The sequence below is a fragment of the Leucoraja erinacea genome, chromosome 33 (genome assembly GCF_028641065.1).
Source record: "Leucoraja erinacea ecotype New England chromosome 33, Leri_hhj_1, whole genome shotgun sequence".
NCBI classification, from domain to species: domain Eukaryota; kingdom Metazoa; phylum Chordata; class Chondrichthyes; order Rajiformes; family Rajidae; genus Leucoraja; species Leucoraja erinaceus.
This window is the reverse complement of record NC_073409.1, coordinates 13,182,127-13,202,880: the sequence shown is the minus strand read 5'-3', so window position 1 is coordinate 13,202,880 and position 20,754 is coordinate 13,182,127. Positions and strand designations below refer to the sequence as shown.

The following is a 20,754-nucleotide window of genomic DNA, read 5'->3' as shown; positions in this document are numbered from 1 at the left end:
ATCCCACACCCACCTTGTTAATCTTGTTTATCCTTGTTACACCTTCTTCAGTCCGACTGTTTCCTTTTTAGGCCAGAACTTTGCAGAATTTTTCAAGTACTGGAATTCCTGCCAAGTTCAACTTTAGTAACTTTGGTTTAAGAGTTTGGGCTTTCAACCTCTGGTTTGCCAAAAACATACATGCAATCTGGTAGAAAGCCACTTCAAGATCTTTAATAACTGTCAATAAGTTGAACCACTGTGGTTGCTTTCATTTTTCCCGTCCTGTGACTGTGTCCCCCAGTTAATCCCTGTGAGTTACACTGCCGACCTGCTGATGGTTATTTCTCGGAGAAGATGTTGGATGCTGTGATTGATGGGACACCATGCTTTGAGGGGAACACCAGCCGAGACGTGTGCATCAATGGAATTTGCAAGGTACAGTCGCATTTCAAGGCTCGGGGTGTAATGTATCAATATAGAGGAACATACTGGGAGAGGAGAGTCACACTGTGTGCATGCTATGTAAGAACAACAATAACACTGACTGTCAGAGGGTGACAGACACAATATATGTATCGGCGAGCAATGGGGGAAAAAGCAGCATCAATGGGGCGAGGAACAGAGTCGTTGGTTCAGGTCATATGTAGATTAGTTGCTACACCCATATAAACCACTATCTATTTTGTTAAGTTAGCTGAATAGGGTTATGGAGGACTGGTACAGAAGAGGAGGTGAGGCAGGCCCAGCTCATCTTTGATGGCAGGGCAGGCTTGAGGAGTTTGGTGACCTACTCCTGTTCTTATTTACTTGTGTTCGTGTGTGTATGAGTGGCAATAGTCTTCCATTTATACCTCGGTGTATCAGTAATACGGGCCACGGTGGCGCAGCGGTGCCTTACAGCGCTTGCAGCGCCAGAGACCCGGGTTCGATCCTGACTACGGGTGCCCGTCTGTACGGAGTTTGTACGTTCTCCCCGTGACCACGTGGGTTTTCTCCGAGATTTTCAGTTTCCTCCCACACTCCAAAGACGTACAGGTTTGTAGGGTAATTGGCTTGGTGTATGTGTAAATTGTCCCTAGTGTGTGTAGGGTTGCGTTAATGTGCTGGGATCGCTGGTGTGTGGGCCGAAGGGCCAGTTTGCGTGCTATATCTCTAAATTAAACTCAACTAAATTAAACACAATAGCATGAATTCCAGTTTTTCAATAGTGATCCTGATTGCCACCAAGTGAACAGAAAGATCAATATAGTTTATGGCAAATTATGAATCGGAAATAGTAGCAGTCAAGTCTAGTTGGAGTGTGTTTCCAATCCACCTACTGCATTCAGCCTCTGTTTTGATTGTCTTTGTCCCACGATACAAGGTTCATTTCACAGAGCTTAACTGTGCTTACTGGAAAGGTTGATTAATTTGCAGTAAGAACAACATGAAGGAGCTTTCTCATCCGAGCAGACCACACACTGTAGAGGGTAGCAGTTATTAGTCTGAATTCTAGATTGTACATCTGACACGTGGGTTCAGTTTAGTGTTGTGTCCACAGTCAGTCATTTGGTTGACTATCATTTTAGAATGTAATTAATTTGGAATGCTTCGCAGAGAACTGTTTGATTCTGGTGATATGTGCCCGTTAAACCATCTCACCTGAGCTAACCGATGAGAAGAAGCAAAGATGCACCCACTTTTATCAAATTAAATTACCTGATCAAAAAAGTTATTACACTTAAATGAAAATTTGTAACATTACGCTTTTATTAAGTTTGTCTGTCGGAACAAATAGTGTGGGATCATTAATTAATAGAGCAAAAATAAGTTGTTTTTAACTAGAGTCACAGTCATAAATTTAGACAGCACAGAAACAAGCCCTTCAGCCTAACGCATCCCATGCTGGTCAAAGTGCCTGCCTGAGCTAATCCCATTTGCCTGCCTTTGGCCCATTTCCCTCTAAACCATTCTGGCTATGCACCTGTCCAAATGCCTTTTAAATATTGTAATTCTACTTGCCTCTTGAGCCTCCTCGGGCAGCTCATTCCACATACCCAGTCATTTGGGGGGGGGTTAACGATATTAAATTCAAGAGAACACTTTGTTTTCCTGCAAAAATGCAGATTCTAAATTTCATTTTGCAGAATATAGGTTGTGATTATGAAATTGACTCCAATGCTGCAGAAGATCGTTGCGGAGTCTGCCAGGGCAATGGCTCTACCTGTGAGACAGTGAAAAAGACATTCGATAAAAGCGAAGGACTGGGTAAGATTATTCTGCACTAGTAGTTGGTGAACTGTCCCAAGGCAATTGAGAAGAGGGGACCTGGATTAAAGGTGTTATTTCTGCATTGTTTCAAGATAAGGAATGAGATGAGAAGAAATGTATTCACTCAGTGAATCTTTGGAATTCTCACCCCAAAAGATCTGTGGATGGTCAGTCCTTGAATAAATTATGGCTATGGACAATGCATTTTTTTAACTGTAGGGGAACCAAGGGTTTATGGGGAAGGGGCAGGAAACTGGAATTTTAATATCATTTGAGCCAATTTGAACATGTCCAACCCCACCATAGGTAATCCGAACATGCCCAACCCAAGCTCAGTCAATCTGAGTCCAACGTGAACCTGAGGAAGTAACTCAAACTAGACCAACAATTGACATAAATATGACAACCTCAAACATGCTTTCGATCAATTGGAGGTTGAAACACCAAGTACTAATTAAGAACAGAGGATGCGTGCGTTCACACAAAGCAGATACGGAACTGTACTGGGCTGTCATGACCTGACTTAAACCTGGACCCAATTGTTTTATCAGAACAAAAATCCAACTTGAGCCAAAGCCAAGACAAGTAGACAAGTACTGTCAGGCTCTAGTTGACCTTGATCTAATGGAGATTGAACAAAGATGATAGCAGTGAAAGCCAGACGGATGGAGAGATGTGGGAGTAAGAGTACTCTCCCTGGAATACCAGGAGGTGGGAGTTAACTTTTCAGAAGGAAATCCACTTTGAGAAAGGCATCTTTTTAATGTCTATTAGTTCAAGTAATGCTGGAAAGAAAGGGGTTCCAAAATGCTGCTTGGCTTTCAGGGAACCTTGGAGGGGGAGGGCATGGAATTAAATCTTCAGAATTTGTTTTGTCCATTAACCCTCCATCTGTTCTCACCTGTAGGATATGTTGACATTGGTCTGATTCCTGAAGGTGCTCGAGAGATCCGAATCGAAGAGGTAGCTGAAGCAGGAAATTTTCTGGCTTTGCGGAGCGATGATCCTGAGAAGTATTTCTTAAATGGCGGCTGGATAATCCAGTGGAATGGAGACTACAAAGTGGCTGGGACAACATTCACCTATGAACGAAATGGAAACCTAGAGAACTTGACCTCACCTGGTCCTACCAAGGAGCCAGTGTGGATTCAGGTAATTCGTTTGCTCCTCACCATTTAACCCTGAACCATGTGATAGTTACCCCTGAACCAGCCTTTAGTAAACCACATGGAGAACAGTGCATATCTCTTGTTGCCTTATTATAAAAATGGTATGAAAACCTGGTCAGGGCATTAAAAAGATAGATTTGCAAGCTGATATCAAATTTGAAAAGATGCATCCAACATGAAAGAGTAAATTGGGTCAACCATCTCTTGAAAAGAGAAGGCTGAGGGTCAAGACTTAAGAAGCCTTTAAAAATTTGGAAGATGGAGTTTTCACTGATTGCAAAACTGATGTTAACTAATATAAGATATGCGCTGAGAAATCAACAACAAATACCTGATGAAACTCCGTGTAAGTGAGTAGTTGAAGTGATCAGTGTGGATACACTATTGTTCATGTGAGGCTGAAGTGCCAACATTGGCAGTTTGGTTTGTTCAATGCCCGCAATGGGATAGAAGTGAATCAGACCTTACCCAAGCTTATGGAAGGACGGTTCAGAAGCCTGATAACAGAAGGGAAGAAGCTGTTCACAAATCCTTCACCTCACCAAGAAGAGACAATGATTCTACATGCCTTCTTATCCACAGACAGGGAAGCTTTACCAAGGTTCTCCAATCCACAAATGAACTCAGAGTGAACACAGGAGCGAACAGTTACCACCCAGAGTTATCGGGTTGCAGCCTCACGTCTATGTAATACCACAGGTGCTTCCTTGGGGAACAATTAAATATCCTTTCGCTGAGATGGGAATGAAGATAAGGTCACTGGCAGAGGCTTTAAGGGGTGTTTTAGGGAGGAATTCATGTATCTTAGCAGCTGAAGCTACAGTCACAGTGACTAAACTAAGGAAAGTGCATGGAAAACAAAAGACACAAAGTGCTGGAGTAACTCACAAGTCAGGCAACATCCCAGAAGAACATGGACGGGTGACGTTTCGGGTCTGGACCCTTCATCAGACTGGGCAAGGGGCCAGACCCGTCACCTTGTTCTTCGTGTTATCCGTGTTCTTGTGGGATGCTACCTGACCCGCTGAGTTACTCCAGCATTTTGGGTCTTTTTCTTCTTTACACTTTCCCTAGTTTAGAGAGATATTGGGAAAGAGTGGGCCAAGGCCCTGGAGTAGAATGATGACACAGGTGAGATCTTTAAAGTTGATGCGCTGTCAGTCTGGGAGGCAATGGAGTTGGCAAGGACATGGGAGGTGGGTTGATGGGAAGTTCAAGTTATGGTGCAGACAGCTGTGCTCACAGGGAGTGCTGGAGGTCAGGCTCTGATTCTCCATCGTCTGTTCCCCAGCCCAGCAAAACCCTGGCTGCCTTAGCTTCCAATTGAGAGGCTGGGATAGTCAGTTTCAATCTAGGAGAAATACAAGACATAGAACAGAGAGAAATTCCAACCCGGTGGGATAACATGCCCATGATGCATGAACCTTGCTTCTGCTGCTAGTCACACAGGAGACATGTCTAAAACTTGAGTTTCCTTGTATTTCTAAAGCCCGTGGTTAAATAATTTCATGCAGTAATGGAGACACTTTCTCATACCTCAAGTGAAGAAGAAACAATCGTTTTCAGTGAAAGAACATTGGGAGCTGAGTGGTGTAGATAGTTTGTCACCTCCCTCCGAGCTTGTCCTCATCCCCCACACACACTGCAGGAACGAGCTGAAATATGTCGCATCTCATCAGCCCTATTCAAAGTTGAAAACAAATGAACTCTGCCTTGGAGACAGTCTGATTGTTGCAGTCTGAAGGAACAATAGGACTTGCTTTTCCACTGTCTTCGGCATTCCTAAAGCACTTTACAGCCCATGAACTTCCATTCAATTATTCCTCAACATGTCAGAAACATGACAGCTAATTTGCACACAGCAAGATCCCGCCAGCAACAATATATTAAAGAACCAGACAAGCTGCTACAATGATGTTGATCGAGGGATAAATATAGACTTCAAAGAGAAGTTCCCCCTTGGATGTCTATGTTAAAGCATTGCCTCCTTTTACCCACCCTCCACTCCACTACTTCCTCCACCCTATCCCCTTCACCATCCCCTCCATGCCCCGTTTAACAACCTCCCTCCAAGACCTCTTCTGCCCCTCAGTTTACCATCCCATCTCCCACTCCACCATCCCCTCCACTAACTCCCCCACCCCAACCTCCCCATTTCCCGACTTCCTGCATCCCAAACCCCACCCTTGCTTCATCAATTGATGCCTGGAAGTGCGGGGCTTGCTGTCGGAAATGTTAACGGGTATCTTTGAATTGTTTTGGCAGCTGCTGTTCCAGGAGACAAACCCTGGCGTGCGCTTCGAATACACTGTCCGACGGGACCTGGATCACGAGAATGAAATCCAGCCGCCAGAGTTCTTCTGGCGCTATGGCCTGTGGACAGAGTGCTCTGCAACCTGTGGAGGTGGTGAGTGTCTCAACGCATCCCAAAGTCAACCTGCCCAAACCCTTCACTCAATCTCCTGGTAAAGGGAGTAAAAGAAGGAATTTACATTTGTCCCAGATGCGTTTGCCATTGAGGTACTTTATGAAATGCAGTCACTGTTCTAGCATCGCACATACAACGCCAATTTTATACACAGCGATTAAGATTGTGGTAGAAAGGCTCCAGGGAGATTGAGGGGGATTTTTTTACCCAGCTTGCTGTGAAGTGGTTGGAAAGGTGGTGGAGGTAGAAGCCTTCACAGTGCTGAAAGTAACATTTGATATGTTGGATTTCCATAGGGAAATGGACCAAGAGTTAAGTGGAATTAAGCAGGGTAGGTAGTGTGGACCAAATGGTCTCCATCCATGCTGTAAATGTTTTTGATTCGATAAAACACACCCCATCCTAACATGGAAAATATAACGCTGCTGGGTTTAAACCCTGGAGCTCCCTGGCCAACAGCGATGTGGGAGCACCATCACCATAGCATACTACAACGCCAGAGACCCAGGTTCAGTCCTGACCTCGGGTCCTGTCTGTGTGCAGTTTGCACGTTTTCCCTGTGACCGCATGCTCGGCTTTCCTCCCACATCCCCAAGACGTGCGGGTTTGGAGATTAATTAGCCACTAAAAAAGCTGCCCCCAACATGTAGGGAGTGAATGAGAACCTGGAAGTTGGACTGCAGTGGTTCCATAGGTGTTCTCACCCATCTTCTCAATAGCAGTGGGTGCTGGTCTTGCCAACAACATTCATATCCACAGTGCAATGAGTCCAGACCCATCAACGTGATTAACTCTTAAATGCGCTGTGGAAAGGCCAAACACTCCATTCCGTTCACGGGTAATTAGGGATGGACAGGAAAATCAAGTGCTAAAAATCGAATAAATAGATTTTAATAGTTCCTTCCAAATTCCTTCCTACTGAAGTTTCCAGATCAGCTTCATCTAAATGTGAATTCCATGAAGCAAAATTTTCCTGATTGCAACATTTATAATGTCTATAAAGTGGTAAAATTAATCAAAACGCTTGATTCAACATTGAAAAAAACTAATCGTGTAGTAACATGAGGCCAGACAAGAGGCTCTTGCAAGGGGAATGATCTGAATGATTGCCCACCTCTCCAGCAGGTTGTTTCAACATGGACAACAAAGATTATTAAATCCTTCTTGTGTTCAGCCCCCCAGGCTGTTGTCTCAGTTTCCCGATTGTTATGCCTTAGATTTCAAACTTGATCCTGTATCCATTGACGTTTTATTTAGGTAAGGACCCAAAAAGCTCAGGTTCCGCAAGAGCTGTTGCTGTAAGAGCTCATTTATCATAACTGTGGGTGGTCGTCTGTGCAGCGTCCATTACCCCTTCTCCGCAAGACTGGCGAGTTGTGTAAGATAAAACCTTCACTTAATACAATGCAAAAGTTAGTTTGGCTTCGGCTGCAAATGATACTGGATGACTCCCAGGAGAACGTGTGGTGAAGAAAGTTAATTCCTCTGCTCATAAGCTCTGCAGAAGTGAATCAGCACGGATAAGGGGACTATTTTAATTCTCTCACCAGGTTATGCAAGAGTTTAAATGGGGTTGGCCAAAGATTTGCCACATTCTGCATGGTTTGATTTTTTTACCAAGACGCTCATGGTCATGTAAACTGGCCAATGGAGGAACCTGAGAGGCCAGATTTTTATCAAACACAGTGTAGAACTAATATGGAACAAACTACCAGAGGAAGCAGTAGACGCAGGTACAAGAACAACACCTCAAGTACACTTGGGCAGACCCAAGGATAGGAAAGGTTTAGAGGCAGATGAGTCAAATACAGACACATGCGGGCAAATGGGCATCTTGGTCAGCATGGACAGGTTAGGCTGAAGGGCCTGTTTCTGTGCAGTATGACTCTACGACAAGTGGACGGTTAGAGATATTTCAGAGAGTTAGTCTGAATGAGGTTGTAGAGAGAAGGGATGGTGAGATTCTCATTGTGCAGCCTCACACGTGCATATTGTTGGTAAATAAACAGGAAAGTTTGAAGACATGTTCATCTCAGTGTGAGAACTCCCCTCAGAGTAGAGCATGTTGTTTTTAACCCGATCCCAAGTCACATTCCCTTCTTTGATACAGCATAAACCCTTTGACTGATAATGGCTGAGGATCAGTGGGAGTGTGAATCAGCTGTTCACCAAGTTACTCAAGCTTTTTGACATTTCATAGCCGTTACTTCCAAAGCAATGAAAGCAAAGTCCTGCCAAATGTTCTCTCTGTGACTCTCAGCTCAAGCAGCTTTGTCCCTGTGTAAATAAGGCAGCATATGTCCGAGTGTGGAAGTTAGCACCAAGATCTCAGATTATGACCATGACGATGTGAAATTTAAAACCTTCCCATTCCCCCAACCCCCAGTAGCTGTGATTATTTTTCCACTGGCATCAGGTCTATATTTTCTTTGGGTTTCACGCCCATTAGAAATGTTGAGGAGCTGGGAACTGATTAACTGCTGGAGAGAGAGCCCAGTTGGGGAATTGTGCAAAGTTCAGAACCATTCTTTCAGAATCATGTCATAGCAAACGTCTCTTCAAAAAGCCTTTAGGAGACGTTGTCCCTCGCTGCTGGCAGGGTTATTTGAAGAGAAGTAGGAATGTTGGTCATTATTTTAAGGGGATGGAAATAGGACGGTCATGCTTCAGGACTTTAGTGAGGCCACACCTTGACTACTGCATCCAATGTTAGTTTCTTTACTTAATGAGGAACTCAAGAATCAAGAGTAATACTTATATATACTGAGAATGAAATTCTTACTGGCAGCAGCATAACAGACCTGCATAGATAATATACATACATATGGATAATAAAGAATTAACAGAATGTTTAATACATTCAATAAACAAATAACTACAATAATACTAGTGCAACCCCCCCCCCCCCTCCCCCATAAATATCCAAAGTCCTTAATGCAACTGAAGACAGTCCATAGAATTCATTGTGCTTGAGGTGTTTCTGGTGATTCCTGTAGCTGGTTTGTACGAGTAGGCTTATTCTGTCAGAGTATTTTGGAAATATATAACATTTTGAGAGGATGTGGTGAGGTAGATGTTGGGAGGGTGTTTCTCCTAATGAAAATTTAGATCTAAGGGGAAAAGTTGCAGAATTAGACATTGCTCTTTGAAATCAGAATGGGTGATGTCTTCATTTGAAGGTTCTTCCACAAATTATTGTACATATTGAGACATATCCAAGGCCAGGAGAGACAGTTCTGGATTTCGGAGAGGAAAGGTGAGGTCAAGAGTATATCTGCCATGATCTTATGGAATGACAAAGTAACCCTCAGTTACATCAAGGTTTTGTTGCTGAGAGCTGTCCGTGACTAGAACAGTTTGCAAGTCGGATGGGTGACCATAACCCAAGTTCTCACTCGCAGAAGATGCCTGCGGATTTGGGTTGTCCCATAAGAATAGATGGTGTGGAGAAGTGGTTTGGATCTCGTTTTGTCATTCTTAATAATAAAGTTGATATTAACAAATAGGCCCAAGCCTATCTTGAGCTAATAATGACGAAATAAAGAACTGCAGATAGATAGAACAAAGATAGACACAAAATTCTGGAGTAACTCAGTGGGTCAGGCAGCATCCCTGGAGAACGTGGATACGAGGCGTTTCAGGTCAGGATCCTTCCTCAGACAATGTTTTAAATTTATTGGTAGTTTTAACAAGGACATTGCTGCTGGCTTGAATGACGTGTCTCTGGATAGGATTTGCAAGATGAACATTAACATATTGATTAGAATGTATTTTTGAAGGGTGTGATGTGGCAACATTGCAGCTCGTGTTAAGAGCAGTTGCCTGTAGTCTGGAGGCAGCCAGCAAATCCATCCCGCCGGTCTCCCAAATACTCGGTTAATCATGAGTCATGCATTTGTAAGTTGCGGATACCCTGCGGTTTTGTCGTGCTTCACAATGTGAGCAAACCATAAGTACCATCACATCACAACCTTTGTTTGAGTTGTTCTGGCATCATACCACAGCTTGTTTGTTGAACCTTAGCTCGTTTGCTTCCTGGAAACATTGTAATATGCGGAGGAAAGGGAGTGGATTCTTGATGACAACAGAGGATGAAGGGGTGAAGGTGTTTAGATCAGTGAATAACAAATGGCAGAGTTTACTACTCTCTATCATATTGTGGATATCTCCCCATTTGACGTTTAATCCCTCCTGACCTCCCTCCAATTGGAGACACCAAACCTCCACCCATTCACTGCATCCTGAAATAGGTTTCATCTCTAACCAATTCATCACAGTCTAAATACAGGTAGATATTCATCAGCATAGGGGATCATCTAGTAATGGTGGCCAACTCTAGCCAGCTTGTGAAGGTCCCTGTGATTTTGCAAGCCAGCAGAGTTCCAGGAAGGTGGGATTTGAGCTACAAGTTTTGATAGAACTTGAAGTACTATTCGTTGTAGTGAAAGAAGTTGAGAGAAATTAGGTGGAAGTGTAGATGATTGGAAGAGGCTGGATAAAACTATTACCATTGGACATGAATTTAAGGCTTGGGACAAAGGAAACGGCAGGAGCCAAAGGTGTAAAACTGGCCATCACAAGAGTGGTGGCAGCAGGGAGGGCCAATAATTTCAGCAGGATTTTGGATCAACACTCGAGGAAGTTGAACTCAGACTGGAGATAGAGCAGGATAATGGGACTGACAGGATTGCTCTACCCGGCTGATGTTGATTGATTTTGGCATGTCTCCCAAGCTACTCCAAATAAACCCGTGAATATATTATTCTGCTGCATTTCACGGGCCAGAGGTCGTGGAACAGATGACATTCAGGTGAATTGGAAAGGAAGGGGCTGATAAAACATTTGTAACACTGTGAGATCATGGCCAAAGGGCCCCTTCCTCTTCATGCCCAGAGAGGGCAACTCACTCTGTTCCATTATGACCCATCTTCCTAATTCCTCTTGAGAGAAGGAATTCCAGAGCTCCCTCCCCGACTGTGCAGCTTTCTCTGCTCTTTTCCTGCTACCCCTCCACCCAGCTCCCAGCTCCCAGGATATGTGGATAGAGAACTGATTTGTGGAAACCGGAGCACCCGGGGAAACCCATGTGGTCACGGGGAGAACATGCAAACTCCATACTGACGGCACCTGAAGTCGGGATCAAACCTGGATGTCTGGCGCTGTAAGGCAGCAACTCTACCACTGAAGGAGTGGCAACGTTTAGAGTGGCCGTGGTAAATGAAGCATCCTGTGATTAGCTAGGCGCAGGTTAGACAGACACCGTGAACACACTGGCTGTGGCGATACTAGCCGGCAGTGTCATTTCTGCCCTCCCCTCCACCCAGATCAACACTCAGGAAAGCAAATTCTCAGTCAAGATAACAGTGAGGGGGAGGGGGGAACATGAGCCAGGCAGTTGATGGAAATAACAGAGACGTATTTAGGAGGAAGCTAGATAACCGTAAAGTGAAGAAGGAATATGTTGCTGAATTAAATTTCATGGATGTGTGCGCTGGGAAGGTCAAGCATTTGGGGCCAGACCACCCCCACAGTAATCATTAACCATGTTAAAAACATGCACTTATGCATCAATGCATTTAATATGCATTTATTTAGGGTGCCCCAACAAAGGCTTTCAAATTGAGATTTCTGCGTACGCCCCCAGGTTAAATGAGGTATTGTATGAGGTCTGAGTGGGTAGCAGCAGACTTGCCTGTGTGGGTCGCATGAGCAGTTCCTGAAAATCTCCAGAGAGGCGCATTTATAAAGGGAAACGTTGAGTAAATTGTTAGTCACTGTAAATCCAAAGAGTCCAGGTTTAGTGAACTGGCCCGCTGGAACCAATAACAGACTGAAGAGGCTTTGACAAAGTCATAGTTATGCAGCATGGAAACAGACCCTTCAGCCCAACGTGTTCATGCCAACCATCTAACCTAGTCCAGAATATAGAAACAAGGAACTGCAATGCTGGTTTACATAAGTGGCCACAAAGTGGGTCTGGCAGAATCTCTAGACAACAGCTAAACTAGTCCAATTTGCCTGCATTTGGCCCATAAACCTTCCCTATTTGGCCCATATTCCTGTGCTATAAACCTGTCCAATTGTCTTTTAAATGATGTTATTGTACCCTCTCATCTTAAACATTTACCCTCTCGTATTTAATGCCCTTTATCTCGGAAAAAAAAAAAAAATATTATCTCAGATAAAGACAGTGCATTCACATATCTATGTATTTAATGTTATTATACATCTCGATATTGGAAACTGTATGGTCAGTCTTCTGTGGGTGCCTGTTAATGTATGTCTTGCCTATCATTCAGCTTGATTTCTAAGAGGCCCCATTCTCTCTCTAGTTATCCTCATTTCCTTAATATACATAAACTCTCTTAATATAGTTCCATAATATTATGTGCCAGAGTTATCTCCTGTCCCTTTTTTGCCCTCCCGATTTCCTTCTTAAGTATGCTCCTCAGTTCACTTGTCTGAGAAACTGCTGACTCTGCCAAGATTCAATCAGTTAAGTATACACGACATCACTCACAGTCCGGACATTCTCTCCTCTCCCCTCTACCATCGATCCAACTCTTTTGTTGCAGACTTGGAACATAGAACAGCACAGCACATACTGCCAAGTTAAACCAACCTCATCTGCCTGCATGTGATCCATATCCCTCCATTCCCTGCATATTCATTTGCCTATCGATAAGCCTCCTAAACCCCATGATCGTGCCTGCCTCAACCTCCAGCCCTGGCAGTATGTTTCAGATACCCACCTGCATTTAACAAACTTGCCCTTGCTCTTTCTTTTATCTGCATTTTCTCTGTAGCCGTAACATTACATCCTGCACTTTTTATTTTCACTTTTGCACTGCCTCATGTATTGTATGATCTGTCTGGACAACACACACAACTAAGTTTGTTGGTGTATATTGCCACGTGACAATAATAAAGCAATATCAAAACCACTCTCGGACCAATTAACAGTGGCCAATTAACCAACCAACTAACTACACCTCAAGGGTATTTATTTTACTGTAAGACACTTTAGGATGAGCTGAGCATCTGAAAGATGTTGTAGGAATTTAAGTGTTTTCATTCCACTCCGGCTGTGCCATCAGTTAGAGCTGTTCCAGTCAGTACCCACTGTCCTCTGGAATTCTCTGTCCAAGGGAATATCTTTGAACTCTTTTATTGTTCACAGCTAGATAGCATGAGCGCACCAACTGTGAGGATATCCTTCCCAGAGCAGTGATTTATCCAGCTCAACATCCACCTTAAATTTCCATTGAACTGAGCATAAACCTCACTGTGAGCTGCAGCTTCCAACACTGTGACCCAGAGTTAGCTTCTTTTATTCATATTTGGGAAAGCAGCCAAACTGAAAGTTCATGAGAGTGTTGGGAGGGAGAATTCTGACTTCCATGGGTCTGGTCCCGGCTTGAATTGAAAGTTGGCAGGCACTGTTGGAAGCTCAGCGATGATTTAATGTGCGTGTATATCATTAAGAGTGTGCGTGCGTGTGTGTCCGTCCGTGTGTGCACGCATGTATATGTGTGTGTGCATTTGTTTTTATATGTAGGTATCTATGGGTGTGTGTGTTTAGAATGTGTATCTGGGAGATGTTGGACAGCAGATTACTAGCAGTTCAGAGTTGGCAAGGGATTGAATGAGGTGATTGGGAAGCCAGCAGAGGACAACCCCTGCGAACCGCAATGGTCCTGTCGACAGGAGGCAATCTGAACTTTATCAGCTCTCATTTCTTGGCATGCCTGATAATCAGCTGAGAATTGAGCTGTGGGTGTCTGAGCCAGCCACACTAAGTCCAAATATTAGTCCCCCTACATTTTATTTGGAAAGAGGAATGATCATTTCAAACTTTGGCGAGATATTAACTCCCTATTATTTCCTAATGCCGACTGTTATAAACCAAACACAGATGTTCTCTGTATCCTAACTCCTAGTGTCCCATATGCCCATCACCAGAGTCTATACATATTGTTTTCGTTCACTGGCTACGAAATCTCCTCCCACCCATACAACCCTCCAAAATCTCTGCACTCTTCCAATTCTCGTTCCTGGTCATCCCCCAAAATTAACCTCTGCGAATGTTCGTCACTGCTGAATGGCTTTAGCCCATTGGGTCCAGAGCTCTGAAATTCCCTCTGTTCACCTCCGTGTTTTATGAATGCACTTTGCTCTATTGAGTTGCATTTTACAACTTACATCTATGACCAAACTTTTGGTCAGTTGTCCTGGCACAAAACATAAGTAATTGGAATAGGAGGGGGGGCCATACTTCCCTTGAGACACCTCCCTTAAGACACGTCCACCATTTGGGAAGATGTTGATTTGAATGTTGCCCTCAGCTGCACCTTCCTGCCCTAAATATTGAAACCCCTAAAATGTACTTCAGCCTGAATATCCGCAGCTTTCTGGGTTCTAGATTCACTTTCCGTCAAAGAAAGAAATTCCTCCTCACTTCAGTCGTAACTGTTTGGGCCATAATCCTGAGAGAATGATCTACAGCTCTAGAGGTTCCACCACAAGAATCAAGAGTGTTTGATTGTCATATGCACTGAAATGAAACAATTAAATTCTTGCAAGGAACATCTAATCAGCATCTAGCCTACCAACCGCCATGACTCAGTTAGGTCACTCTCATCTTTCTAAGATGCTTAATTATTTCCCATATTGTTTCCCTTCATATCTGAAATTAATCTAGTGAATCTTGTTTGAACTGCCACCAGGGTCAGCATATGCTCCTTAAATAAGGAGACTAATCTGTACTCATTATATCAAACACGGTCTAACCATTGCTTTGTAAAATTCTACAACATTTCCTTACAATTATACCCTGTCCCTTCCACAATAATGGTTACAAATATCTAAATACGTGACTTGCTGCCAACTTTGTGACTGATTCTGAACCTTTGATAAGTCTGTGGACATGTTACCCTGTTATGTTCAACTTGTTTATTGGTGCATATCCTCCCAAGACCACGAGCCAAAACTGTGGCTTTGTTGCTTTCAAGATCAAAGTCATTTCTCAGCATTGTGCTACATGTTACAGTTAGTGGGAGTTAGAATGATAATCATAACACAGGCATCAATATAATAATGAATAATGGTGCGTGTAGATATTGGGAATTCTAATGTGGTTACTCTGGCCATTGTTCCTCCTCTGTTGGTTTTCTATCCAGTAGTAACCCAATCACTTGAAGCATGAGGATCGAGACCTAGGATGGTGCAGTGATACTCTGGTAAAGAAGGAATGTGGTGTACCTGCCTTCATGGCTTGGGGCAGAGAATGTAATAGTTTGGACGTTATGTTACAATTTACAAAGCACTGATGAGGCTGCACTTGGAGTATTGCGTGCAGTTCTGGTCACCACACTCTAGAATGTGGTGGCCTCTGCGGGAACGCAAAGGAGATAAACCTGAATGGATCAGAGAACTTTAGTTATGGGAAAGATTTGATAGGCTGTGTTTGTTTTCCTTGGAGTGCTGAGTGGTGACCTACAAGGAGTGTACAAGATTATGAGAGGCGTGAATAATGGACTCTAAAATCTTACCATGGTTGCCTATAGTTACCCCTCTGGGGCCTCGCTCCCTTCTTGAACAGCGGAGTAACATTTACCAGATACCTGCCTGTCTTTTCGATACAATGTTGGATGTTCAACTCCCAGCTCTGATTCTCTTTTCAGCCATGTCTGTGTGACACACACAACGTCGTACCTACCAATTTCTAACTGTGCTACAAACTCATTCACCTTGTTCCATATACTGCCTGCATTCAAATGTAACAGCTTTACTTCAGTGTTCACCACCCCTCTTCTCAAATCGGTCCTCATTTTGCATGATTCTTATCCCTCTTTAAACTTTCTGTCCTATTACTCTGGAGGCCAGTAACTAGTTTCAGGCATCTTTGATATCTGCTGCCAGATTCCTTTTGCAAATGCATCAATCAAATTCTGCTCCGGGGTCTTTCTTTATTGAGTTTGCATAGTTCACGGGTCACACATGATGGAATTTCTTCAATTTACTGCATACTAATGTAAATGATAACCACAGAGAATGGATCAGAGTGGGGGTGGGGGAACGGCTGTAATTTGTACAGTTCAAATATGACTTCAATACACAACCTCTGATAATACCTAGTCCGCATGCCTTCTGCACTTCAAACTTTGACCTTTACAGTTATAGACAGATCCTGCAAGACCAACAGCATGTGAGAGGCACAGATCTTTGGATCAGTTAACATTAGGATCTGAGAGAAAGGAGCCTGTGGAATTCTAATTTTCCATACACAATCCGGGCATTGTGTAGACAACAGTGGGTGTATTGATGGAATTGTAATTCACGATCTCGCCGTTTCAAATGAAGGAACTCAAAGGCGTTTGATGTCTAAGGAGCACTTAGTTGTTCCGTCATTGTTTGCTTTGTTCTTGTTTGGGGAGAGTCTGATTTGAGCATTCCGTCCCCCTCATTCACACTCCTCATTGGATTCACCCTCTTCTCTGATGTTCCGCTGTGTAATGCAGCATCCCTTGGCCACTTCAGACAAACTCATCAACGCTGCACACACCCAGCAGAGAATGGTCCTCACCTGCAGTTGACTGCACCACTGAAGGACATGATGACAGGGATCTGTTTATTCAGCCCTTCCACCTGTTCCTCTATTTAAGGTTATCCTCAATCCCCATCATCCCACCACATCCTCATATCCCTTGATTTCTTCAGTAGCCAAAGGTCTTCAGATCTTGGTCTGGAGTATACTTACTAGTGGAGCTTCCACCACACTCTGGGGAGCAGGTCCAACGATTCCCAAACCCTTCCGTAGAGGCATTTCTTAGACCCAACTCTTGTCCTGAGACACTGGAGTTATGCGGAGAAGGCAGGAGAATGGGGTTGAGAGGGAAAGATAGATCAGCTGTGATTGAACGGCGGAGTAGACTTGATGAGCCAAATGTCCTAATACTGATCCTAGAAGTTATGAACTTATGAACATTGTTCTAATCGGGAGAGCCAACCTCTCACCACCATCCCAGTGCATTGTTGCCCAAGGTCGTTGTACATTTTAATGATAATGAAAGTCGTTCTACTCTGCAACATTCATTGCATCTCCTATCCAGTCTGTGACCTTTTGCTACAACAGGGAAGGGCAGCAGATGCCAGGGCAGCACATTAAGGCACGCAAATGCTTGTAGCAATAAGTGGGGCTTCCTGTCCCATTTGGGGAGACTCCAGGGTGGAGATGAAACCTTAGCCAGGTGATGAATTAAGCTTAAGGGACAGGAACTCTTCCTTTTCTATAACTCTTGGCAGTGTTTAATTAGTTTGGCTGTGCCATGTCAAAACACTCCATGAATATCCAATTCACATTCAGGTCATCTCTCTCAAAATTCATCTGAACTACACTAAGGTTGGTGTGCTGTGTCTCGGGCCAGTTTAATGTTTCCTTGTAGCTGGTAATTGCACGCCTGCTGTTTGTCTCTACACCAGGCTGGGAGCGTGTAAGTTCTGGGATGAAGGGTTTTTGTTTGATGCGCTATCTTTCAGAGCTGGTTCTCATATATTTGAGTGGAAAGGAAATACAAATTTGGATTTAGAATATGCCCAGGCCCCAAAGTTTAGGCTCTCCAAACCACCTCCTTTGTTTCTTCACAAATAAACAAACTGCAGGAGGAACTCAGGCAGCAACTGTGGTGGAAAATCTGTGGAGGAAAAATGACGTTTTGGATCAGGACCCTTCTTCAGACTGGTCCACTGAGTTCTTCCAGTAGTTGTTTTTTTTTGACTCGAGGTTCCAGCACCTGCAGGCACTTGTGTCTCCTACATGTCTTTACAATGTCCATTCACATAAACTTGACATCTGACACAAAGTGCACATGTGCTCAGAACGGGGCACATCTAGGATCACCACACCACCAAATTGGCTTGGACTCTCCGTGAATGGAAAATGTAATCACTGTAAGACAACTTGAACCTAAACCCAGGAGAAAAAAAGTAATAAGAGCCATTGACATTAATTGTAATTTTTCAATAATAAAGCATTATCAGGGTTAATCCAATCGGTCGCCAAATAGTTTGTTCCTCGTCCTTTTCCCATTGACATTGGTTTATTATTGTCACGTGTACCAAGATACTGTGAAAAACTTTATTTGCGTGCGATCCTGTGAAATCACACCAAACATGAGTACAAGTGAGCCACACACAAGTGCAACAGATAGTAAAAGGAGAAAAATAGCAGAGTGCGGAATATAGTACAGTGTAAAACTACAGAGCAAGTTAGAGCTACAGAGAAAACGTTATAGCTACGGAGAATGTCACTGACCGTGGAAATTACTGCACAGCCTCACAGTGCCAGGCACTCAGGTTCGACCCTGACACTGTTCTCCCTGTGACAGTGTGGTTTTCCTCTGGGTGCTCTGGTTTCCTCCCACATCCCAAAGACGTACAGGTTTGTAGGTTAATTGACCTTTGTAAATTGCGCCTTGTGCGATAACATAGAACAAGTGTAAATGGGTGTTCGATGGTCGGCGTGCACTTGGTGGGCACAAAGGGCGTTTCCAAGAGGATGAAATGATTTCAGTGGAAATGATGAGTCTGAAGAAGATTGAAATGTCACTCATCCTTTTTCTCCAGTGAAGCTGCCTGATCCGCTGTTAGACCAGCACTGTTTACCTTCAGTAGCAAGAGAATGGGTGCTTGGAAATTATAGATACACCAAAAAGAGCTTGCAACTGGGCCTCCCAACCTACACAGCCTAGACATGGTCCCTACTGGAAAAAGGAAGGACAAACTGCATCCCTGTCTTGCTTTTCCATTGATAGCTAATCGAAAGTAAATCATGTTGTGAATTGCCGGTAACATTCAGCGCGGATTGTTGCGGAGTCCTGTGGTTGGCAGTAGGCGGTTCTCAGCAGGGTAAGACCAATGATGTCAGGATTGCAAGCCACAGGATTGACCTTGTTTATTGCGTTGCTCCCAGGTGTTCAGAGACAGATCGTGCATTGTCTGGAGAAGATTGCAGGGATTGTGGAAGAACAGTACTGCGACCTGCTGACTCGCCCTGATGACCGGCAACGGAGCTGCCACCCAGAGCCCTGCCCGGCCAGGTGGGTAACTGCCCCAGGGAACCTGGCGTTTCAGAAACTGCTCATAACTTCATTATGAACGTTAGCTTTCTACGCTCATACAGGACTGCAACGGCTCCACTTTCAGGAGTTCTCATTTCAACTCCTGACAACGGCCAGAAGTGAGGGTAGGTGTTTTTGTCAGGAGCTGGTTCCTTCTCTGACTCCTGTCTTCTTTCTCTCAGGTGGTGGGTCGGAGAGTGGCAAGGCTGCTCCACGTCTTGTGGTGAAGCGGGGACGATGAGGAGGACAACCCTGTGCATCCAGAGCGTGGGCCTGGACGAGCAACGGGCTCTGCAAGCCGCCGACTGCCAACATATGCCCAGGCCCGAGGACAGCAGCCCTTGCAACACAGAGATACCCTGCCCCTCACACTGGAGCATGGGCATCTGGTCAGAGGTGAGACGGTCAAAGGTTAATTGCCAGAGCCGGCAGGAGACTGCATTATAAAAACTTAGGCAATGCGTGACCAGCATTGATTAGATCAACAAATCAATGTCAATGTCTCCAGTAATTCACCAGGTATCAGCTTCATCTCGCTGAGGTTCCCCTTAATCTTTGTCCAGTCACATCTATATAAACGCTGTGCTTGTGAAGCATGAGAAGCTCTTTCATAAAGACCAGCCTTAATGTCAGGTTAACTCTTTAAAATAAATCATTGAACTTTACACAGGTGGGGACCTGGAATGCAATTCAGTTCAGTTGAGTTTATTGTCACGTGTACCGAGGTACAATGAAAAGCATTTGTTGCTTCACCAGGGGTGGTGATGGGGACAGATACAACAGTGGAGTTTAAGAAGCTTTTCGATTGGCACATGGAACTGCAGGGAATAGAAAGATATGGATCGTGTATAGGCAGATGAGATCACTTTAACTTGACATCATGTTCGGCACAAACATTACGGGTTCAAAGGCCTGTCGTTGTGCTGTACTGTTCTTTGTTCAACATCAATACAAAAGGAATGGTCGCTTTAATGCCCTGTCACTGCCATTTTTTTGCTAATTGCTTTGGTTCATTCCTGGGATCTGGGCATCGCTAACAAGGTCATTGACAGTTACCATGGAGAAGTGGGTCGTGGGCTGTTTATTCCTTGAACCGCTTTAGTGCATGTACGGCCATTATAGACAACTGGTCAGTTATGTAGGTGTGGGGTCTGGAGTCACACATAGACCTTGGCCAGGGAAGAACAGGGGGTCATCCTGCCTAAAGGGATATGAATGAGACTGTCAGATTTTTTAATTGAACTCGAAACTGGGTGTTTGGATTATTGCACTAATATTTGAACTAGTTCATTACTGCAACATTTTAATCAGATCACAGAAAGTGTCATTCTTGGACTCCATGCTATCCAGAGACCCCCATAAGCACACAAGGGATGGAATAAGGAACGGATACACTGGTCTAACTCTGCCATTACTCAGCTTCAGGCTGAGGGGTTCCACGGAGCAGAACGTGTCATAATGGTCAGGGAGTTCTCTCTGGTGGAATTGCAGGCAGTGTCGAAGGATATTGAAGATTACAATGTTATCTAGCTCTACTGGGCATGTGGGCCAAGGAATGGCATCTGGCCAGAGTTTAATTCAGATAAATGCAAGCTGTTGAATTTTGATAAGACAAACCATGGCAGGACTTACACAGTAAATAGTAAGGCCCTGTGAAGTGTTGCAGTACTGAGAGATTCACGAGTGCAAGTACATAATTCCGTGTAAATGGCAGTAAAGGTGGACTGCTTGAATCAAGTATGCATTTAGCTTGCTTGCATTCCCTGGTCCGGGTATTGTGTAGAGAAGTGGGGGGTCATGCAACTGT

General features: G+C 44.1%; 1 protein-coding gene across 1 annotated transcript in view; it reads left to right on the top strand.

Annotated features, from left to right (window-relative positions):
• The window catches only part of LOC129712722 (A disintegrin and metalloproteinase with thrombospondin motifs 7-like), a 112,117-nt gene that overhangs the window by 59,029 nt on the left and 32,334 nt on the right, over nt 1–20,754 (top strand). Inside the window, 6 exon segments of the mRNA XM_055661387.1 lie at nt 284–417; nt 2,109–2,229; nt 3,140–3,384; nt 5,667–5,808; nt 18,800–18,926; nt 19,130–19,343. Of these exon segments, the coding sequence (XP_055517362.1) occupies nt 284–417; nt 2,109–2,229; nt 3,140–3,384; nt 5,667–5,808; nt 18,800–18,926; nt 19,130–19,343 (983 nt within the window).